The 19817-nt window shown below is 47.2% G+C and overlaps 2 protein-coding genes across 13 annotated transcripts in view; one reads left to right on the forward strand and one right to left on the reverse strand.

Annotated features, from left to right (window-relative positions):
- Syne2 (spectrin repeat containing nuclear envelope protein 2) overlaps positions 1-7066 on the forward strand; it is a 292157-nt gene extending 285091 nt beyond the window's left edge. For 4 of the 8 annotated variants that reach the window (XM_050153713.1, XM_050153716.1, XM_050153718.1 and 1 more), the window contains one exon: positions 18-7066. In XM_050153713.1, coding sequence (XP_050009670.1) covers positions 18-243 — 226 coding nt within the window. In that variant the 3' untranslated portion in view covers positions 244-7066. The remainder of the gene's footprint in view (positions 1-17) is intronic. The other 4 variants (XM_050153714.1, XM_050153717.1, XM_050153719.1 and 1 more) reach the window with 1 other exon arrangement.
- The window catches only part of Esr2 (estrogen receptor 2), an 84116-nt gene that overhangs the window by 29578 nt on the left and 34721 nt on the right, over positions 1-19817 (reverse strand). For 3 of the 5 annotated variants that reach the window (XM_050153726.1, XM_050153722.1, XM_050153725.1), the window contains 3 exons: positions 18000-18133; positions 10043-10223; positions 8050-8792 (listed from right to left, as the gene is read on the reverse strand). In XM_050153726.1, the coding sequence (XP_050009683.1) occupies positions 8606-8792; positions 10043-10223; positions 18000-18133 (502 nt within the window). In that variant the 3' untranslated portion in view covers positions 8050-8605. Of the gene's footprint in view, positions 1-8049; positions 8793-10042; positions 10224-17999; positions 18134-19817 lie in introns of those variants that run through there. The other 2 variants (XM_050153723.1, XM_050153724.1) reach the window with 1 other exon arrangement.

Below are 19817 nucleotides of genomic sequence, written 5' to 3' on the forward strand. Positions count from 1 at the left end.
CCCTACCTCTCTGTTAGCAGGATGTCCCACCTCAATGGCCCTAGCAGCTCACAGCCAAGGCGCTCCTTCCTCTCAAGGGTGATCAGGGCAGCGCTACCCTTGCAGCTACTCCTGCTGCTGCTGCTGCTTCTGGCCTGCCTGCTGCCTGCCTCTGAAGAAGACTACAGCTGCACCCAGGCCAACAACTTTGCCCGTTCCTTCTACCCCATGCTGCGGTACACCAACGGGCCACCTCCCACCTAGAGGATTCTGCCGGCTGCAGTGCCACGTGGCTAGCCTACTGGCCACAGGTGCTCAGCTCAACCTGTGAGTGACTCTCAGCCTTGAGATGCAGGGACCTGCTGCAGACACCTCCCTCGTCTTGAGCAAATGGACTCCAGGGGCCCACAACAACTCAGGCTAGAACCAAGTACACAGCAGGACCTGGCATTGAAAGCTAGCGATGGGTTCCAAGAACTCTGGAAAAGGGGGCTTCCCAAAGAGCCACGCACTTTGTAAAACACTGTATTGTAGCACAGCTGTTATACGGCCCACAGACAATGATGTTCAGCACATAAATGAACTCTATCCAAGAAGCTAGTAGGTCCCTACCTTAGTAATGGTTCGGGACCTCCAATCATGGTTGATTCCGACACATTTAAAATGTTGAGAATCAGTTTTCCTCCAACCGGCTAGCAGTCAGCACTCCCAGTTATAAACTAAAATGTCCTGTTCCGTACCTGGGTCAGCTCTTTTATATTGCTTTAAAAAAAAAAATTTTTTTTTCAAAGAAATTTTATTGCATGGATGTGGTTATTTGTGCATATTTTTAACACCTCTGAATCTGTATGAATAATGTAAACTTTGATTTAGGAAAAAAGAACAGAAGACTTTGAGCTTGAGTTTTGGACTAATGTACAGGAAATGCCAAGCTCCAGACTTGATAGGGATGTTTTTATAAGTTAATTTTTTAAGATTTTTCATGTTTTGAAGAGACACTTTGGGTCTGGTTGAGCTGTTTGGCCACCAGGGGTTAGAACTATTTGTGATATGTAAAACTCAGATGTTTCTCATTAAAAAAAAAAAAAAAAAAGGCCGGACTGTTGTATTGGACTCTGTCAGAGGGCAGGTAGTTAGAGTCACCTGATCCCATGGACCCCACAGTCACCACATGTGGCACAGACCTGTAGGTATGCTCTCCTTCCCCCAGGGTCCCCATTAGGACTCCCCCCTCCTCTCTCCCTTTGAGGTTCACCTGTCATTAGTGCAGGCCTGGTCGGCTGCTCACTTTCCTTCCCCTTAGCCTCCATTTGGGTGACTCAAGTCACTCTGGCTGCTTCTCAGGGAGCACCCCCTCCTCTTAGCCTGTCTTCCTCCCTCCAGCCATCACATGAGCCCTGCCAGCTGCCCTGTCTATCCAGCCTTGAGACCCAGGACACTTGTTCTAGAACCGAAACACACCAGACTATGGCAGAAAAACAGGAGACCTGGAGAGAGGCTGTATCCCCATTTACCAAACCGGAAATCAAGATTCTCAGAGCTGCTGTGAATTAGCATCCTGAACACCTCAACCAACAAACTCCAGATGTGCAAATCCCAGCTCGGAGAACAGGGAAAACCCAAATAGCATGTCACCTCAGGAAAAAACAATACAATTCCCAAAGTAATGCCCCTAGTGGAGATGACATAGAAGAATGTTGTAACTATGGTCAAACAACTCAGACGACAGAGAGGTGAATGAAATAAGGAAGCTGGTCCAAGACATGAAAATAGTTTCAAATGGGAAAAAAATGTTAGAAATGAAAGACTCAGTAAACCAATTAAAAACCTCCGTGGAAAGCCTCTGCAACAAAATGGATTGTGTCTAAAACAGAGATGGGGACGGAAGACAAAATAGAGGAACTGGATCAGTCAGTAAAGATCAAGAGAATATTTTTTAAAAATTAATAACAAATGGAGCATGGGGGAAGTTTTGAAAGCCCATAACAAGACGTAATCTAATTGTAGGCCTCGAAAGAGAAGAAATCATAGAGAGGCATAGAAAATATTTTCAGTGATATCATGGAAGAAAATCTCCCAAACTTAGAGACTCTTCTCCAGACATGAGGTCTGAGGACACCAAATATATAACACCAGAAAAGACATTATCCCCAACATATTATAGTTAAAATATTAAAACCACAAACTACAGAGAGGGTTTTATAGCTCCAAGGGAGGACACTTAAGTCAATTATAGAGTCAGGCTGATTAGAACAAACAACTGATTACTCAATAAAGTCAGAAGGGCCTGGAAAGCTGTGTTCCAAATCCTGAAAGAGTATAACTCCTTCACCCAGCAAAACCATCTATTAAAATTGGAGAATGTGGTGTCACACTCCTTTAATCCCAGAACCACTGGGGAGGTAGAGACAAGCGAATCCATATGTTCTGGGCCAGCCAAGGCTATACAGTGAAACTCTACCGTCTACACACAAAATAATCATTTGAAACAACACAGGCTATGACCAAAACTCTTGATCATTCTCTAGAACGTCATAGGAAAACCTACTGCTGAAGATACAACATACTTGAGTCACAAAACATGGCGAAATCAAGCTAGCACTCACCTGGGAGCTTCCTCCCTACTGGCTGTATCTTGCGGTGTTTGAAGGTGCAATAATTGCTACCAGAGAAGAAAAGGGAAAACAACTATTGAGGCAGGGTCTCAGTGTGTAGCCCTGGCTGGCCTAGAACTTACTATGTAGACAAGGCCATCCTTGAACTCAGAGATCCGCCTGCCTCTGTCTCCAGAGTGCCAGGATTAAAGGCATGTGCCACCATGACTGGCCCAGAGTCACCAGTGTTACCCAGCTGGGAGCCCTGCAAACTGTAACAATAACCAGCCTGGCAAGACATGCCCACTGGTACAAGAGTGGCGCAGATGTCATGGGATTAACCACCCACTTTCTGTTTGGATTTACGGCCTGCTCTAGAAATTGAAACCCAAACCTGGCACCATTATCAGAGTCAAGGACCTGTGTCTGGAGATTATAGGCCCTAAGGGGAGCATCTATTAATGCATTAAACTGACAACTAATGAGTTAACTTGTTACAGCCATAGCTGTCAACCTTCATAAGAGAGGCTTCTTTTTGCAGTACATGGTGATTCCACATGGAAAACCCCCAGCTGATCAAGGTGCAGAGAATAGGAGACGATGGAAGACTCAGCCCTGTGCCTATATCATACCAACCCCTCCAAAGGCTCAGGGATATTGTAGAGCCATAAGAGGTGGATGACAAAGAAACAGTGATGTCTGGACACAGGGCCACTGCACATACAAATTCACAACAATTAGGCAGCATATAGGTGGCTTAGAGACCAGTCTGTCTGGAGTGAGGTCCTTCACGTGCGTGCGTGCGTGCGTGCGTTATTCATCTTGTTGCAGTGGTGAAATACGAAAGCAAGTTAAGGAAGGCAAGTTCCTCCTAGGAAAGGCATGGCAGCAGGGGCTGAGGAGGCAGCAGTTCACTGCCCTCCGTCAGGAAGCAGAAGCAAATGCTCTGTGAGCTCCCCCTTTTCCGTCAGCCAGGGACCCCAGCCCATGGACTCCTGCTGCCCAGGTAAGGTGGGCCTTCCCTCCCATGTGTGCCCAAAGAGATCTAGAGCTTGTCCAGTTGACCTTAACCATCTCAGTATGTAAATGGTCCAACCACTGGCCACCAATTGCGAGGGGAAGCATCTAAAGGTGAAAAGTGGCCCAGCTTTTCCCACTCTCGGTTTTCTGGAATGAACTCCATAGATAGCTTATCTCCACCCCAAGTACTTTGAATTGAGGGCATTTTTGCATTTGGAAATATTTACATATACATAATAAGTGGAGGGTATATTCCTAGTTGACTCAGATGACAAAACTTACAGAAAATAGATTCTCTGCAAACCAGGACGTCTACATCTACACACAGTGCCTGTGGTCATGTGTAAGAAGCGATTCGGTAACACTAGGTTCAATTGTTCCTGTTTAGGCAACCTAGGGGAAGGTGGGACGAGTAAGTCTTCTGAAACGGTAGGCAAGCATCTGCACTGATGGTCCCTTCCCCAGAAGACTGACCACAGATCTCAACAATACAAACCCCAAAAGAGAATGGAACTCACAGGAGAAAATCAGACGTGGCTTAACCCAGCAACTCTAAGTTCTTAAAACTCAGCTCCTAACAAAATGTCTTTAAAACCCAAATTATGAAAACCATTTTATGTCCCATTAAACCACTTTGCAACAGCTGCATAGATATTAAAGGGACATTGCAAGGACAAAGAACTCCTAGACGGACGCACGACAAGTCTTAAAAGCATCACATAATATTTTTGTGTTTGGTTGGTTGGTTGGTTGGTTGGTTGGTTGGTTGGTTGGTTGGTTGGTTGGTTTTGGGGTCTCACTCTGTAGCCCAGCTTGGCCTCAGATTCATGGCAAGCCTCCCAAGTGTGAGGATTTCCAGGTAGGCATAAGACACCACACTCAACTCAAACACTCATTTCTTAACAGGCTCACAGTTTAAAGCCTGTAATCAACCTTAGTCTGATGGCACACAGCATCTGTCTGGGGAAAAAAAAATGACCAAGTATAGTCAAGCAGCAGGCTCAGAGAGACACACGACCACTGCCTCGTAAAGTCATAAAGAGCCAGGGCTCCCAGGAAAACAAATGACCACCACAGTGCAGTGACTGGGAACTGTTTGGCGCTAGTAAACCTTTGCCCGCCACAAAGAGGAAGGCCGCCATCAAGGAACTGGCTGGCCTACAAGTGAAGATGATCCCTGAATTTTTAGAATCACGTCACAGAGACGGTGCACAATGTATAGCTGCAGCTCCAGGAAGTTTGAAAGCTACAGGGGAAAACGGGCATGAAGTGTGTGTGTGCACATGCACACGCGTGTGCATGTGTGCGTGCGTGCATGCGTACATGTGTGCTGTTAGCACAGTTTTGTTTCTTAAATGGTTAAAACTCCCTCTCTTATCTGACTTGTGTTCTCACCCTTGGGGATTATTTTTGGAGTTAATCTCTACTCCCACTAACAAGCAGGATGAACAGGGGCATAAAAAGAGGGGCATTTATAAGGAATCACCGTGTGGCTCTCTTGTGGACAACCCTGCCCACACCAGCCCTCTTTAGTTCACACCCAGGAATCTGTGAGAATCCTCTATCATTAGAAAATAACAATACCTGTAATTAAGGGTATTTCATGGTGACCATTTCTAATTTAAGCTTGTGATTTCAGAGTGAGGCAAAGCCTTCTTAGCTATAAGTTTCTGGGGTGATCGCTTGCTGGTTAAAACAAGAATCCTGCCATACCAGTTCAAGGCAGAATCAAATATGGCTGCTCTCTGTAATATGTCAGTTGTGAGTTTTGGGTTTTTTGGGGGGAGGGGATGTCAGTTGTTTTTGGGGGGTTCTTGGCAGGGGGGGTGTTCAGTAATCTAATCCATAGATAGGTGCCAGGTCCTATTCATCCTTTAAAAAAAGTTTTGTTGAGACTTGTGCTGCTATGAGAGAATTCAAACTGTCCCAAAGGAATGTGAAGGTTTCAAGGAAGCCATCATGAATCAAAGAGAAAATGACCCATCTTCAGAATGGACATTGAGCATTTCCCCAATACACTGAAACTGTGTCATCCTTAGACAACATGTCTGGAACAGATGGCCGGTGATATTAGCACCTCAGCTGAAAGGGAGAACAGGACCCTAGGGTGCTCAGAAACAACAAATGCTCTTCAGAGGACAGATCGCATTTCAACCACCCACTTGTCCCAGAGCCGAGTCAAAACCAGCCCAGTGCTGGGAAGTCTCAGGCAGGGCTAACCTGTGTCCCTTCCGGACCCAGGTGAGATGCAAGTCACGTAGAAATGGCCTAGAGGGTTGCATCCTCCTCCCACTGAACCAAACACAGTAGAATGAGCAGACCCTAGAAGCTGTGGGAGAACTGGGCACCCCATAACTAATGGGCTGGGGGCAGTAGTACCTGTCTGAGATCCTCACAGGCTGACGCAGAAGGATTAAGAGTTCAAGGCTAACTAGCAGCCACTGGAGCACACACTTAATCTAAGTACACACAGAACTTTGCACACAAGGCTGCTTTACCACCTGAGTTCAAACTGAGGTGAACTTCCTTGGGTATCCAAATACAACCAAGAAACTTTACTGTGTACCAATGAGACAATAGCTTGAAGCTCATTCTGATTTTTGTTTTTGTCTGGCAGATGCTTGAAAAAAACAAAATTTTACTGGCAGTTTTTCAAGGCTGCCTTTGCCTCCCACTTCCTGCCCTCCAACCCCTGACCTTTATCTGCAGGGGGAGGCTTTCTTCACCGAGGCTCTTGGCTATAGCACTGAACTGCTACTAATCTCCAACTGCCTCAAAACATCCCTCCACACATCTGTGTGCTCCCTACGCCCGCGTCCCAGTGTGTGTGTATGACAGCTGCTAAAGTCGGCGTTAGCAACAGCACACCAATACCAAAATTAAGACACATTCAAGTTCTCTCGTTAGGTGTAATCTTCCTAATGAATGACTCAGTAAACACAGGGTGTACTGACCAAAGCAGCCCTGTTTTCAAAGGAAAGTATATTAAATACTGTATCACCGGGTTTTACTTTTTAAAACACCCAATCGGCATGATCATTTAATTGCTTACTTCCAAAGTAGACTCATTACACATTTTGTGAATTTGCCATGTTCCTAAAAACGTGTCTGAAAACTCCAGTTTCTAAAACGTGAGTTCCAGTTGCCATTTCAAAGGGGCTTTCTCCTTAGCTCCCATTACATCCCATTTGAATAAGAGCTAATGAGTTTACTACATTTCTACTTCACACAACCCCCTGTCCTGGTAAGAAAATATTTTAAGCTGGATGGTTATGACGCACGCCTTTAATCCCAGCACTTGGGAGACAGAGGCAGGCAGATCTCTTTGAGTTCGAGGACAGCCTGGTCTACAGAGTAAGTTCCAGGACAACCAGGACTACACACAGAGTAACCCTGTCTCAGAAAGAAAGAAAGAAAGAAAGAAAGAAAGAAAGAAAGAAAGGAAGGAAGGAAGGAAGGAAGGAAGGAAGGAAGGAAGGAAGGAAGGAAGGAAGGAAGGAAAAGAAAATATTGAGACATATAGGTTAGAGAAGTTTTTCTTCTTGCCACAATTACCACTAAATATTTTTCTTTTTGAAGGAATTAAAAAAAAAAGATATGAACCTGGCGGTGGTGGCGCACGCCTTTAATCCCAGTACTCGGGAGGCAGAGGCAGGCGGATCTCTGGGAGTTCGAGGCCAGCCTGGTCTACAAGAGCTAGTTCCGGGACAGGCACCAAAGCTACAGAGAAACCCTGTCTCGAAAAACAAAAACAACAACAACAACAACAAAAAAAGATATGTTCAAGTTTTTTGCTTATCCACTCCACACTATATAGCAGAGAGAGAAAGAGAGAGTATTCCTCCCAAAGGCTATGCATCATATGCATCTACAGCCTGTAGCATCCTTGCCTCCCATGGGGAGGTGATGCTGCCCCTCTGCTGTGCATTCACAAGCCCTAAAAGAAGTAGTGCGCTATGACTCACGATGGATAAACTCCATTCTCGCACATATGGGGCCTTTCACACACATACACGCACACACACAAGAGGTGGGGAGAAAAAGAGAGGGAGGGAGAGAGGGAGAGGGAGAGGGAGAGGGAGAGGGAGAGGGAGAGGGAGAGAGAGAGAGAGAGAGAGAGAGAGAGAGAGAGAGAGAGAGAGAGAAAACCAACATAGCTTCAAGGAAACCCAGGTATAAAGAGATTTAAATCTTAATCCATGACAGGTGCACACTCAACAGGCCAAATAAGCAGGCTCTACAAATGTAAACCAAGAAGGATGAATCTACACAGGGATAGCAAGAGGACCTTGGGAGGGGGAAGGCGCTCACATCTGAGTTCCACCATTATCCCTCCGGTCTTCAATAGAATTACATGTTACAATGTTACCAGTTACATGTCGTCAGTCCTCACAAGCCTGTGAGGTAGGAATGTGAAACGAGTTGATTGTCAATCAAGTGGACCAGAAGACACCACTCAAAGGCTGATTTTACAGCCACACAATTAATTCTATATAGTCCATGTCTTATAGAACAGTGGTTCTCAACCTGTGGGTCATGGCCCCTCTGGGGGTCGCATACCAGATATTTACATTATAATTCATAACAGTAGCAAAATTACAGTTATGGAGTAACAACGAAAATAATGTTATGGCTGGGGGTCAGCACAACATGAGGAACTGTATTAAAGGGTCCCAGCGCTAGGAACCCGAGGGTCACGCTCTCTTCCCATCTATTGCCAACCCTTCCAAGTCAGGCTTTCGCCATTCATCCCAGAAGCTTTAAGATGCTTTCCAAGTGGGCAGAGGAGATGGAAGGGTGCGAGAAGGACCACATCTAGAACCTTCTAAGGTTATACAAAAGTTAGAACTCTACATTCAGAGGTACCCCCTGGTACAAGAACACTGCAGTCCACCCACCCAGACCCCTGGGAAGTGGAATGTGGGGGAAGGGTACATGACCAAGAGGAGCCATGAGGGTGCACGGGTCTACCTTTGACCATCTCTGCAGACTGTCCGCCACAGGCCTGGCCATCACTGAGACTGCGGGTTCTGGGGACACTCTTTGCTCTTACTGTCCTCTGCTGAGCTGCAGTCAGACCCCGAGAGCGAGGACTTGTACCCTCGAAGTGTGTGAGCGTTCAGCATCTCCAGCAGCAGGTCATACACTGGGACCACATTTTTGCACTTCATGCTGAGCAGGTGTTCCATGCCCTTGTTACTATGGGAGAGAGAGGCACTGAGAATCCTTCCCTCCGGGTAGCCATGGGGATGTTGAAACAGTCCAAGTCTGCACAAAGCCAGCCCACCCCTCCACACACACATTCCCTGTACTTCTACCCCATCGTTCTGTAGCTCACACGTCCAGCGCCCTCTACAGTCTATACTCAAAGGCAAAAGTGGTACCCACTTGACCTCCATCTCACCCCCAATGCTGCACCATGGGCTCGTTCATAAAAAGCACGAAAACAGTGTCGCTAACTGTAAGTAGGCTTCTTTACCCTGGGAGAGCAGAAGCACCTATCTCCTTGACTGACCCAGATTGGAACGTACATATCATATCAAGACACTGAAAACTGTTGCCCTTCTTGGCTTGACCTTGAAAGGGTCCTGTGTCCCGATTTGGGAGTTATGAACAAACTTCAGCAATTAGAGGTGCTCATACATAAGTGAGGGTAGACTAATATCTGTTCTGCAAAGGGTCACGGGCTGAGCCCTTAGTAAAGAAACAGGAAGGAATCCTTTCCTCCTCCACGTTAAATAAAGTGGACACTGTCCTTCCCCACAGCTCTTATGGCTTCCTACTCAGGCAAGCACAGCCTTCCTTGTCATCTCCTCTCTTCCAGGCTCGGGGCAGAGCTACCCTTCTGAGCAACGCCACCCACAGGGCATCCCTAGCCATCCCAGCCCATCTTCTCCCTCAGGGCACATGCCTCCTGACCTGGACTGTGCTCCAACCCCAGCCTTGCTTCCTCAACCTGTTGGGATCTAAGTTCTCTTAGATCTCGTCCCCAGGTATCCTGATGCCACGGACGCAAAGGGACAACTTGGCGCACACCCCCAGTCCTCAGCTGAAGTGTGACCAGGAGAGCCAGGCTTAACATCCTTAGAGAAATGACCCCAGGTCTTGGCCCTGGGTGGTGTTAGGAAGGTGGCAATTCATTTTAGAGGGAGAGCTGCCCATTTTGGGACCCTATAAACAAATTCTAAATCCTAGCAACTACATCCAGGTGGGTCCCACCAGCTGCCCCCAAAATCCTATCAGGCACCATGTGAGACTCATTTCAACGCCCATGATATGCCAACCTTTTGTGTAGGTGTGTGCACTGGTGGTGAATTCTTAGTCAAAAGTTTCTTCTTCTTTAAAGTCGAACGTTCTACCATATCCACGGCAAACTTGCCTGCATTCTCCCAAAGTTCTGAGCGCATGCCCGGCCCCCGGCCACCAGAACAGCTTCCCGCAGCTTGTACCTGATGTGTCTGACGTGAGAGAGAAGCATCAGGAGGTTGGCCAGGCGAACCGACTGCTGCTGGGAGGAAACGCCACTCTTAGCAATCACCCAGACAAGGGCATCTGTCACTGCGTTCAGTAGACGTGTCAGCTTCCGGCTGCTCTCCGCCTCCTGGCTTGCTGTAGTTAAGGGGTGCATGCCTGGACAAAGAAGGAGAGCCCCAAAGTCAGAGAAAGGGAAGCCGAGGTCATGTGCTCAACGGTTAAGTATGCCTGGTTCCCCAGGGAGGCGGCAATGTGGGCCAGAGATGCTCTGACTTGCACAGGCACACGCATGGCACACCCTATGTCCCCCGAGGTTCTTCTTCCCCTGAGAGCAAAACCTTATCGACGTGCTGTAGGGAATCCTGACCGGATACGGGGGCAGGCCAGGTGAGCTCTGTGGCCTCACCAAAGCAGTAGGCACGTCAAGTCATTGTGTTGCGCACCTGCAGCAAATGGCTACATGAAGACCGTCAGGGGTCAGGTGAGATCAATATAATTATATAGTTTATCGCACGCCTTCAATCACAGCACTCAGGAGGCAGAGACAGGCAGATCCTTGTGAGTTAGAGGCCAGCCTGGTTACAGAGCTAGTTCCAGGACAGCCAGAGCTATTACACAGAGAAAGCCTACATTGTGTAAAAAGAAAAAACAAATAATATAAGCTAATTCTTTACTTCCTTTGAGAATGGTGATTTACAATAACTAGGTGCAGTCTCAAGAAACCAAGGGCTGGGTGGTGGTGGCACATGCCTTTAATCTCAGCAGTTTGAGGCTAGCCTGGTTTACAGAGTAAGTTCCAGGACAGCCAGGGCAACACACGGAAACCCTGTCTTGAAAAAACCAAAAGAAAAGAAACCAAGGGTGACCAAGCATGGTGGCACACACCATTAATTGTATCCCTCGTGGTTGGTCTTCAGTTGCTGTGATAAACCACTGACCAAAACCAGCTTAGGGGAGTAAAGGGTATACCTCACCTTACAGGTTACAGTCCATGACCAAGGAAAGTACGGGCAGAAAAATGGAGGCAGGAGCTGAAGCAGAAGTCACGGAGAAGTACTGCCTACTGACTTGCTCAGCCTGATTCTTACGCAGCTCACGCTCACGCAGCTCAGGACCACCTGCCTAGGGGTGGCACCACCCGCAGTGGGCTGGGTCTTCCCACATCAATCATTAATCAAAACAACACCCCACACTTGTCAACAGGTCAGTCTGATGGTGTCAGTTCTCAGCTGAGACTCCCTCTTCCCAGGTGACTCTCACTGGTATAACTTAAGAGGCAGAGGCAAGCAGATCTCAGTGAGTTCCAAGCCAACCACAACACCGTGGTGGGATTATGAGGCCGGAGTTCCGTGCACCCGCTTGCCTAGCCCCCACAAGGCTCCGAGTCTGAGCTCTAATGCCTCAGGAAATAAATTAAACCATCCAGTGGTCCTGGAGCTGCTGCATGGGAGCCCCTGGTCACTCCCTCCACACCTCAGACCCTCAACACTACCTGCTCCTCCTCCCCCCAGGCTGCTCATTCATTCTCCTTGGCAGCCACCCCTCTTCCCCTCATCAAGGCCAACACAGCCCTTTGAGGGCACAGACCCTGCATACCTGTGACCCTGCCCCCATCACCTCCTACATCGCCCGACACAGGACATGCTTATGTATAGAGAGAACTAGGCGGGATTCACATAGGCTCACATTTTTGTATATTCTTAAAAGACAGTTACATGATTGTAACGGAAATAGTTATATCTATTTTAAATACATACAGAGAAGAGCATGATTTAAAATGTAGAGGATTTTGAGCTGCACATGGTGGTTGCACACCTTTGATCCTAGCACTCAGGAGGCAGAGGCAGGTGGAACTCAGAGTTGGAGGCTAGATCAGACTACATAGCAAGCTTCAGGACATCCAGGGATACACAGAGAGATCCTATACATTATGCTGATGAGATAAGCCAGTTACAAAATATCACACTTGTTCGGCACAGGGTAGGGCCCGTGAGGTTGGCTTCAAATTTCCTACAGAGCTGAAAATGATCTTGAGCTTCTGGATCCTCCTGCTACCCCCTCTGGGTTCCTCGAGATGGCAGGCATACACCATCAATTACTGAGCTACTGCCCCAACTTAGAGCCCCTTTTCTCATTCCACTATTGGAAACTGGATCTAGAACACACATGTCCATACAGACAAAACAGACTGGCGTCTACCCTGCAGAGAAGGAAGGGTGGATGCGATGGTTAACTATCGACTTTACTGGATGAAGAAACCTTGAGGACTTAACCAGGAAGGATTAACTGAGCAGGAAGACATGCCCGGGGGGTGGGCAGCACCATGGCATGGACTGCAGTCCCACCAGCTGAGCATCAGAGTTCCCCATCTGCCTCCTGGACCACGAGTGTGTAAGCCAGCAGCTCCCGCAGCTATGGACAGAAGCTAACCCCAAAGCTAACTTTTCCATCATCTTTCCTCCCTTAGCTGCTTCTTATAGGGTACTTAGTGGCATCAATAACAAAGGTAACTTATGCAGCAGGGAGTGGATTTCCTGGCGGTGGGGGTTAAAATGTTCTAAAATTGATTTTGACAATGACACAGAGTGAACCTACTAACAAAAATTGAATCGCATACTTCTGTTTTAGGACAAGATCTTGCCATGTAGGCCAGGCTGGCCTAGAACTTCCTATACATTCCAGCCTGACCTCGAACTCATAGTTCTCCATAGTACTGGGATTAGACCACTACACATAGCTTGAATTATAGTCTTTAAATGGGTGAACTGGAGTGTCATTAAAAGAGCCTTCAGAACCCAAATCACAGTAGCAGAAATGCCCACTGGCAGTGTGTGGCTCCCTTCAAAGAGCATGGCTGGTAGTCGGTCATCCTTGTTCGTGAGCCAGCCTCATTACCAGGGGCAGACCATGGGTCTCCCGCAAGTTTGGAGGCAGCACAGTCCCATACGGAGTCTGGAGCCCATTGTGATCAATTTGTTTGGGAAGAGGAGACACCACATTTAAACAGGCACCTGCCATGTCAAGTTTTTAGAAGGAGAAGTGTTTATATGAAAAGTCTTAAACTTAAAACCATCCCAGGACACTGGTTTAACGTACCCGTCTCTCTAGTCGGATACACCACACCCATACTTTGGGCATCCACATCCCTGCTCACTGACACAGCGCAAGGGGACACACTAACTGCTAAGTGGCAGGCCTTCGACGGGGGCAAGAGACAAGACAGAAGCCCTGCCAACCAGATACACAGGAAGCAAATAGAAAAATGAACCCCTCCACCCCTAAAGATAGAAACTCTATGATTTATTGTAAAACAAAACTAAATTGCTTTTCATAAGGCTAAAGAGATCTAGTAAAGAAGGGAGGGAGAGGGCTCTTGGCGCAATACCCCATACATCCCAAAGAAAACAACTCAAGGACACCCAAATCCCCGCCATTTCCTGGAAACATCTGTGTGTTCCTCCCTCTGGCCCACCAGACACTTTGGAAGCATGAATGCCAAGAATTGTGGAATCCTACATGCTCTAAGGTGAAGACCCAGGCTTTGCTCAGTAGGAGGGAAATAACTCAGAAAATCTGGAGTGTTTTACTTAAAAATCCGAGAAAATAATCATGGAAAAATTGTTTTCTGGCTTTGAAGGGTGAAAGGGAATGTGCGTGCTCTTCTAAAGCAGAATAGACCGGTGGCCTGGGTCTAACCTGCTAAGTATTTCAATTAATAAAATGTTTTGTTCTTTCAAAAAATTGTTTAAATAAATAGATTTGTTTCTAATTTACTCATCTGTTTGACACACTGTCTGTGTAATCCAGGCTGGCCTCAAACTTGCTATGTAGCTGAAGAGAGGAGAACCTTGAACTCCTCCTGATCCTTCTGCTCCCAAGTACTGAGATTACAGGCAAGCACCTCCATGCCCAGTTCCCTGTCCCTAATTTAGGTTGATTGATTGATTGTGGTTAGGTTATTTTAAAAAGACCAATGGTAATTAACTTCGAGTTTATTCCACTCTGACTCCTAGATTAGATCACAATTCTAAGGGAAGATGGCTATAGTTTCAGAGACTCGGGTGACAAGGTTTTCACCGTGTTTGTCGTATGTTGTTAGTCTCTCTCTCTCTCTCTCTCTCTCTCTCTCTCTCTCTCTCTCTCTCTCTCATTTATTTTTGTTTTTTTTTGAGACAGGATTTCTCTGTGTAACTTTGGAGCCTGTCCTGGGACTCACTCTATAGACCAGGCTGCCCCTGAACTCAGAGATCCACCTGCCTCTGCCTCCCTAGTGCTGCGATTAAAGGCGTTGCTGCCACCACCATCCGGCTGCAGCAAGTTCTCTTAATGGTTGACCCAACTTATCAGCCCCTGTTTCTCTGTCTCTTGACTGGGATCTGAAAAGAGAAGTAAGCTGTCATCTTTACCTTTGTTCCTGTGTATATAAAGTCACGCCCTCCCCTCCCCCAGCAGCTTTTTTACCATTTTTCTGCTCTGGGTGTGGTGGTAGATGTCTGAATATTCCCAGTTACTCCCAACAATGGCACAGGCAGATGACTTGGGCGTCTGGGCAATAGAGCCAGGCAGAAGAAGAAGACCTGGGCATGGTGGCACCCTGCTCAGGAAGCTGAGGCAGGAGAATCATGAGCTTGAGGACTGCTTGAACTACACAGCAACACCCAGTTTCAAAAAAGAAAAGGAAAAGAACAAAAGAGTGGTTTGCCTCCTTCCTGCTGGCTTTGAGCACTTTGATGACGACCCATCTTGCTGTGGCTTCCCACACGCTTCTCGTGCGGGGGCTTACGAGAGCATCATGGAGGCCGTGTCTACAGTTTGCAGGATGTCTACAGCATTCTCAATCATGTTTCAACCGCTGTGTCCCCACATCTGCTGGCTTCCCTTCTGTGGCAGCTTCCCTTCCTCCAAGGCCGTCTGGGGCCCATTTGGAGTTTCTGTGCCCTGCCTTGCCTTCTCACACTTCCCGTAGGAAATCCAGGCACTGTTTTCACGTCTCCGGAGAGTCTCTTTCATGCATTTCATTCTGTCACCTCTCTGAGTGTTTTGTTCTCCTGTTGGAGACCATATTTTCGTCTTTGCATGCTTCCTAATTTTCAATGAGTTATTTTGAGTATTGTGAACTTACCTTTGGGTTCTGGCTAGCAGTATATTCTTTGTGTTGTCATTGCCTTCCCCCGCCCCTTGCACATGAGTATTCTCATAGGTGGGGGCAGAGTGGTGGGGGTAGAGGGGCTGAGGGGGTGGTCTAAGTCATGGTCTCGCGTACTAGGCGAGCAATCTTCCAACCGAGCTACATCCCCAGGTCCCTGTAGTCAGTACTGAAGACTGACTCAAAGGCTTTGCCCATAAGCAGGTGAGAATGCCTTCAACTATTCTTAAGCTTTGTGCTAAATTATTTCACGATATTTTGACAATCTGGGCTTGCTTTTATGTTTTATTTGGTAGCCTGTACCCCGGGGCTAACTTTACCCCGTTACTGTGGCGACAGCCTCCTCAGTGTTTTCTTATCCCAATGTCCAGGATGTTACAAGTTTTCCCAAGCGCCTAGAGAGAATGTGAGCCGCTCCTTAGCCAGTGAGAACTTCAGAGACCATTTCCCCTCACGCTGTGCCTCAAAACAGCAGGTTAGCTAGCACTCAGCCAAAGCCTTAAAGAGCGCCACCTGCAGACGGGAGATGCTGCCTGCAGCCCTGTTCCTCCCGCACCCCTCTCCCAACAACGAACCCTTGGCAGTTCAGATTGTTTCAGTGGAGGACACCAACTGATGTTCACCAACTTAGTCCTTGCTTCGGTTTTTGTTTTATTTTTTAAATTAATTGCTGCAAATAACCAGAAAAAGAGGTGCTCTTGAAAACCCTTCAGAGCTAGCCACCTCTTTCAATAGTAGAACATTTCCATAAGAAAAAAACAAAAAAGAAAAGAAGGAAAAAAGGAAGAAAACAAGAAAGCAAATTCCAATTTCCCACAGCAATGTCAAACAGAATAAATTTGCTGTGACTACCAAGTAAGCAATAAGGTTCAGTAAAGATTTTCAAAAATTTGGATTTACCTTAAATTTTAATGATTTTTCTGCCCAAAGTGGCAATTACATCCCACAACCCTCCTCCTCACCTCCTACAAGGGCAGCTTTATCAGATGCCGCAGGAAGAAGGCCAGAGCTGCCTTGCCCATCTACATACATAGAGGCTGCTCACAGCTCTGAGGATACAATCTGACATCTAGAAGATGCCAAGCCTACCTACGTGTCCCAACAACAAACAAATCGCTTTCTGAGGAGCACATAGTGGCTCTGAAAGGGTTCTAAATCCTTCAGACTCCTTCTTCAGCCCTCCCCACCCTTCGGCTTCAAGACCTAGCCCACTCTCCGCCCTAGATTCTAGAACCCACCACTGATGGCGTGCTGTGCTCTCCCTGAGCTACTGTCTGAATGTTCTCCCAGTCCACAGAGAGGACGCCATGGAAGTGCCAGCCCTTGAGAGCTCTGACAGCCACAGACAAATTTAAAAATCATTCAAACGTGTTTAATCGCATAAGCCAGGACTCATATTTTGTACTTTTCATCGTAATTTTCTGTTATTATGCCGAGCTGGGGCCAAGGGGAGCGGAGAGTGATAGCAAGCACACTCAACTTACCTAGCGTGGGCAAAGCTCTGGGTTTGATCATCAGCTTCAAAAAACCGTTTTAAAAAGCTCTACACGTTCACATCTTGTCATTATTCTCTAAATACAGCATAACCACCATGTACATGCATGTGCACTGGGTCAGGTGCTCTAAGTATCCCAGGGATGATGTCAAGTATGAGAAGCTACACACGGGGTGTAGATGGGTACTACTCCATTTAATATAAGAGATGATGGCACCCACTGATTTCATATTAGAGTCAAACACAATGGATACTGGAGAGGGGGGAGAGAGAAGGAACAGGGGGTACCGTTTCCTAGGTCTTAGAGAGAGGCGGATCCTGATGATTATTCTTATCTTCCTTGTATGGTTTTCTTCCATCTAAATGTTGTCCCTGATCACCAGATACTGTTTATATAAGAAAAACTAGGAGAGCCAAAACATCCACTCAGCTCAGACACTGTCCTCATCCCCCATCTCTGAAGTCAAGTCCCTCCTCTTTTCCCTCCCACACGGTCTGTTTGGGCTCATTTTATCTGAGGATACCCTTGCCTCCTTCTCTCTCCAGTTTAGTCATTCCTCCCTAGGGGGAGTGGGTATGACCTTCCCATAATACACTTCTGCACACAGACACTCCCCCAAAGTTGCCTGTGACCACTTGTAACTCTTCTCTAAAGACCCCAGTGTCCTTCTGTGGTCCCTCCGGCTTCTCCGCGCCTCCACTCTGTAGATCTGTGTGCCTCAGTCTAGCACCAAGATCATGACATTTCAGAATTTGCTTTCTGTCTCTCCCAATACCAAGCTATTCAATCATATCCTAGATGTTGGCACTGAACAAATGAATGGTTTTTGTAAAAGTAGAAGCTGAAACATTAAATACAGATGATACGTGTTAGCCACGTGAAATACCTGTGTCTGGCTAAAGAAAGACTGGAGGGTAAATACTTTTATTCTTTTTGTTTGTTTGTTTTTGTTTTTCGAGACAGGGTTTCTTTGAGTAGTCCTGGCTGCACTGGAACTCATTCTGTAGACCAGGCTGTCCTCAAACTCAGAGACCGCCTGCCTCTCTCTGCTCCCCAGTGTTGGGATTAAAAGCATACACCACCCACATCCAGCTTCTGATCTAAATAATTTATAGGCAGGTTAGCAAACATTAACCACAGTTAAAACCAGGTAAAACGGAGAAGTCAGAAGTGAGGCCGTTCTCCACTTTCTAAATCAAACTGAAGTTCGGCGCTCTTGACCGCCACACCGGCTGGACCGTCTTTCTCCCCCCCAGCCGTACACGGGCGCAGGCGCTCGCGGTTACTCACTCGAGTTGAGGAGGATCATGGCCTTCACACACAGATACTCTTTGTGCTGGAGTTTCAACTCACGGAACCTCGATGTCGTCGCCAGGAGCATGTCAAAGATTTCCAGAATCCCTTCTACGCACTTCCCCTCATCCCTGCAAGAGTTCATTTGGGGATTGAAGGAACACACAGCATTAGAGGGCCATCAAGAGATGACACCTTAGGCGTCATCCTGCACATCCCCTGACTATACCGAGGTATTAGGAAGAGCACACTTAACAAGGGGAAGTCACTAGTACTGAGTCCATATAGGAAAACAAGGGATGTGTGGGTGTAGGCTCAATGGCGGGACCCTTGCCTAGCTCTCAGGAGGCTGTCGGGTAAATCCTGAGCATTGAAGAGGGGAACACACAGCACACTTCCTAAAAATTCTTAAACAATTTTTTTCAGGCCAAAGTGTGCACCAGGGCTGCCTGTTTCCTTCTACTTCATTGCAGAAGGACTTCTTGGAGATACCATCACGCCTATGGCTTATATACAAATCATGGTAGCCAACCAGCCTTGCTGGAAGTGACTCGGCGTATTAAAAGCGAGATCCCACACTCTCCTCAGAAAGTACCGATGAGGGGGGTCTGTTAGAGCCAGACATTTCAAGAAAATCAGACTTTCATGTCTTCACACATAGAGGGCTGAACTTAGACGTTGGTCTAGAAGCCAAGAGACATGGAAGAGGCATTTGAAGAAAGCAAGCGTGACAGAAATTACAGTTGCAGGTGTCTTAGGAAGGAAACAGACACAGGGGCAGGTGACACTTTCTCACTTTGACTTCCTGAAGTGGGCTTTTTATTTAGGTTTGGGTTTTTTTGTTTTGTTTTATTGAGATAGGGTCTTACCATATAAGCCTAGGCTGCCCAGCTCCTGGTCTCCCTACCTCCACCTCTGAAATGTTGAAATTACAGATGTGGGCCGTGACACCCAGCCTGAAGATGGTTTTAAAACAAAGGTTTCAGACAACCCCTTTAAGGATGCTTTATAGGCATGAGCTGTTGCGTCTGTCTTGGAAATAAACGATTACACATGAACGAGAAAGCACCGTTTTCTATTCGCACCGGCTAGACACACATTATCCCACCCCATTGTTCTCAAAACTGTCTGTTCTCCCCAGCTGCAGAGTTACTAGGGCCTTGACTAGCAGTTAGATGATTTTGTACAAAGTCCTTCCAGTTCCTGAATGCAGTCCATGGCAAAAGGGGATCGTGGCAGAAACGGGTGCCTGTGGGGTCTGCTTTTACTCTCTAGACTATGAAGGGAGGTCGAAGTAAAGCAGCAAAAACAGACAAAAAACCTGACTGCACTGTCTGCTCTCACCCCCAAACCAGGTCGTGTCCAGCGGATGTGGCCTTTTAGGAGAGAACATCTGTAGAGGTCCTGTGAACTGACACCCCTGGATGCTACCAATCTTGCCCGCTAGGTGTTAGACAGCAACTCATCAGGAACCTGCATCCCACATCATTCAGACACACACAGAGACCCATGCGCACACAGCCACAAGCACACAACGGCTCACTTTGGCAGGTCAGCATGGGAACTTCTGAAAACAGCTGCATCTTCCTGCCAGTGAGGAGCTAAGGGACAAAACACCGGTGTCCCCTAGAACTAACTCACAGGTAAAAACCATCTGGGAGCCGGGCGGTGGTGGCGCACGCCTTTAATCCCAGCACTTGGGAGGCAGAGGCAGGTGGATCTCTGTGAGTTCGAGACCAGCCTGGTCTACAAGAGCTAGTGCCAGGACAGGCTCCAAAGCTACAGAGAAACCCTGTCTCGAAAAAACCAAAAAAA

This window comes from Alexandromys fortis, unplaced genomic scaffold, assembly GCF_014885135.2.
Source record: "Alexandromys fortis isolate MF-2015 unplaced genomic scaffold, M_Fortis_MF-2015_v1.1 scaffold_82, whole genome shotgun sequence".
NCBI classification, from domain to species: domain Eukaryota; kingdom Metazoa; phylum Chordata; class Mammalia; order Rodentia; family Cricetidae; genus Alexandromys; species Alexandromys fortis.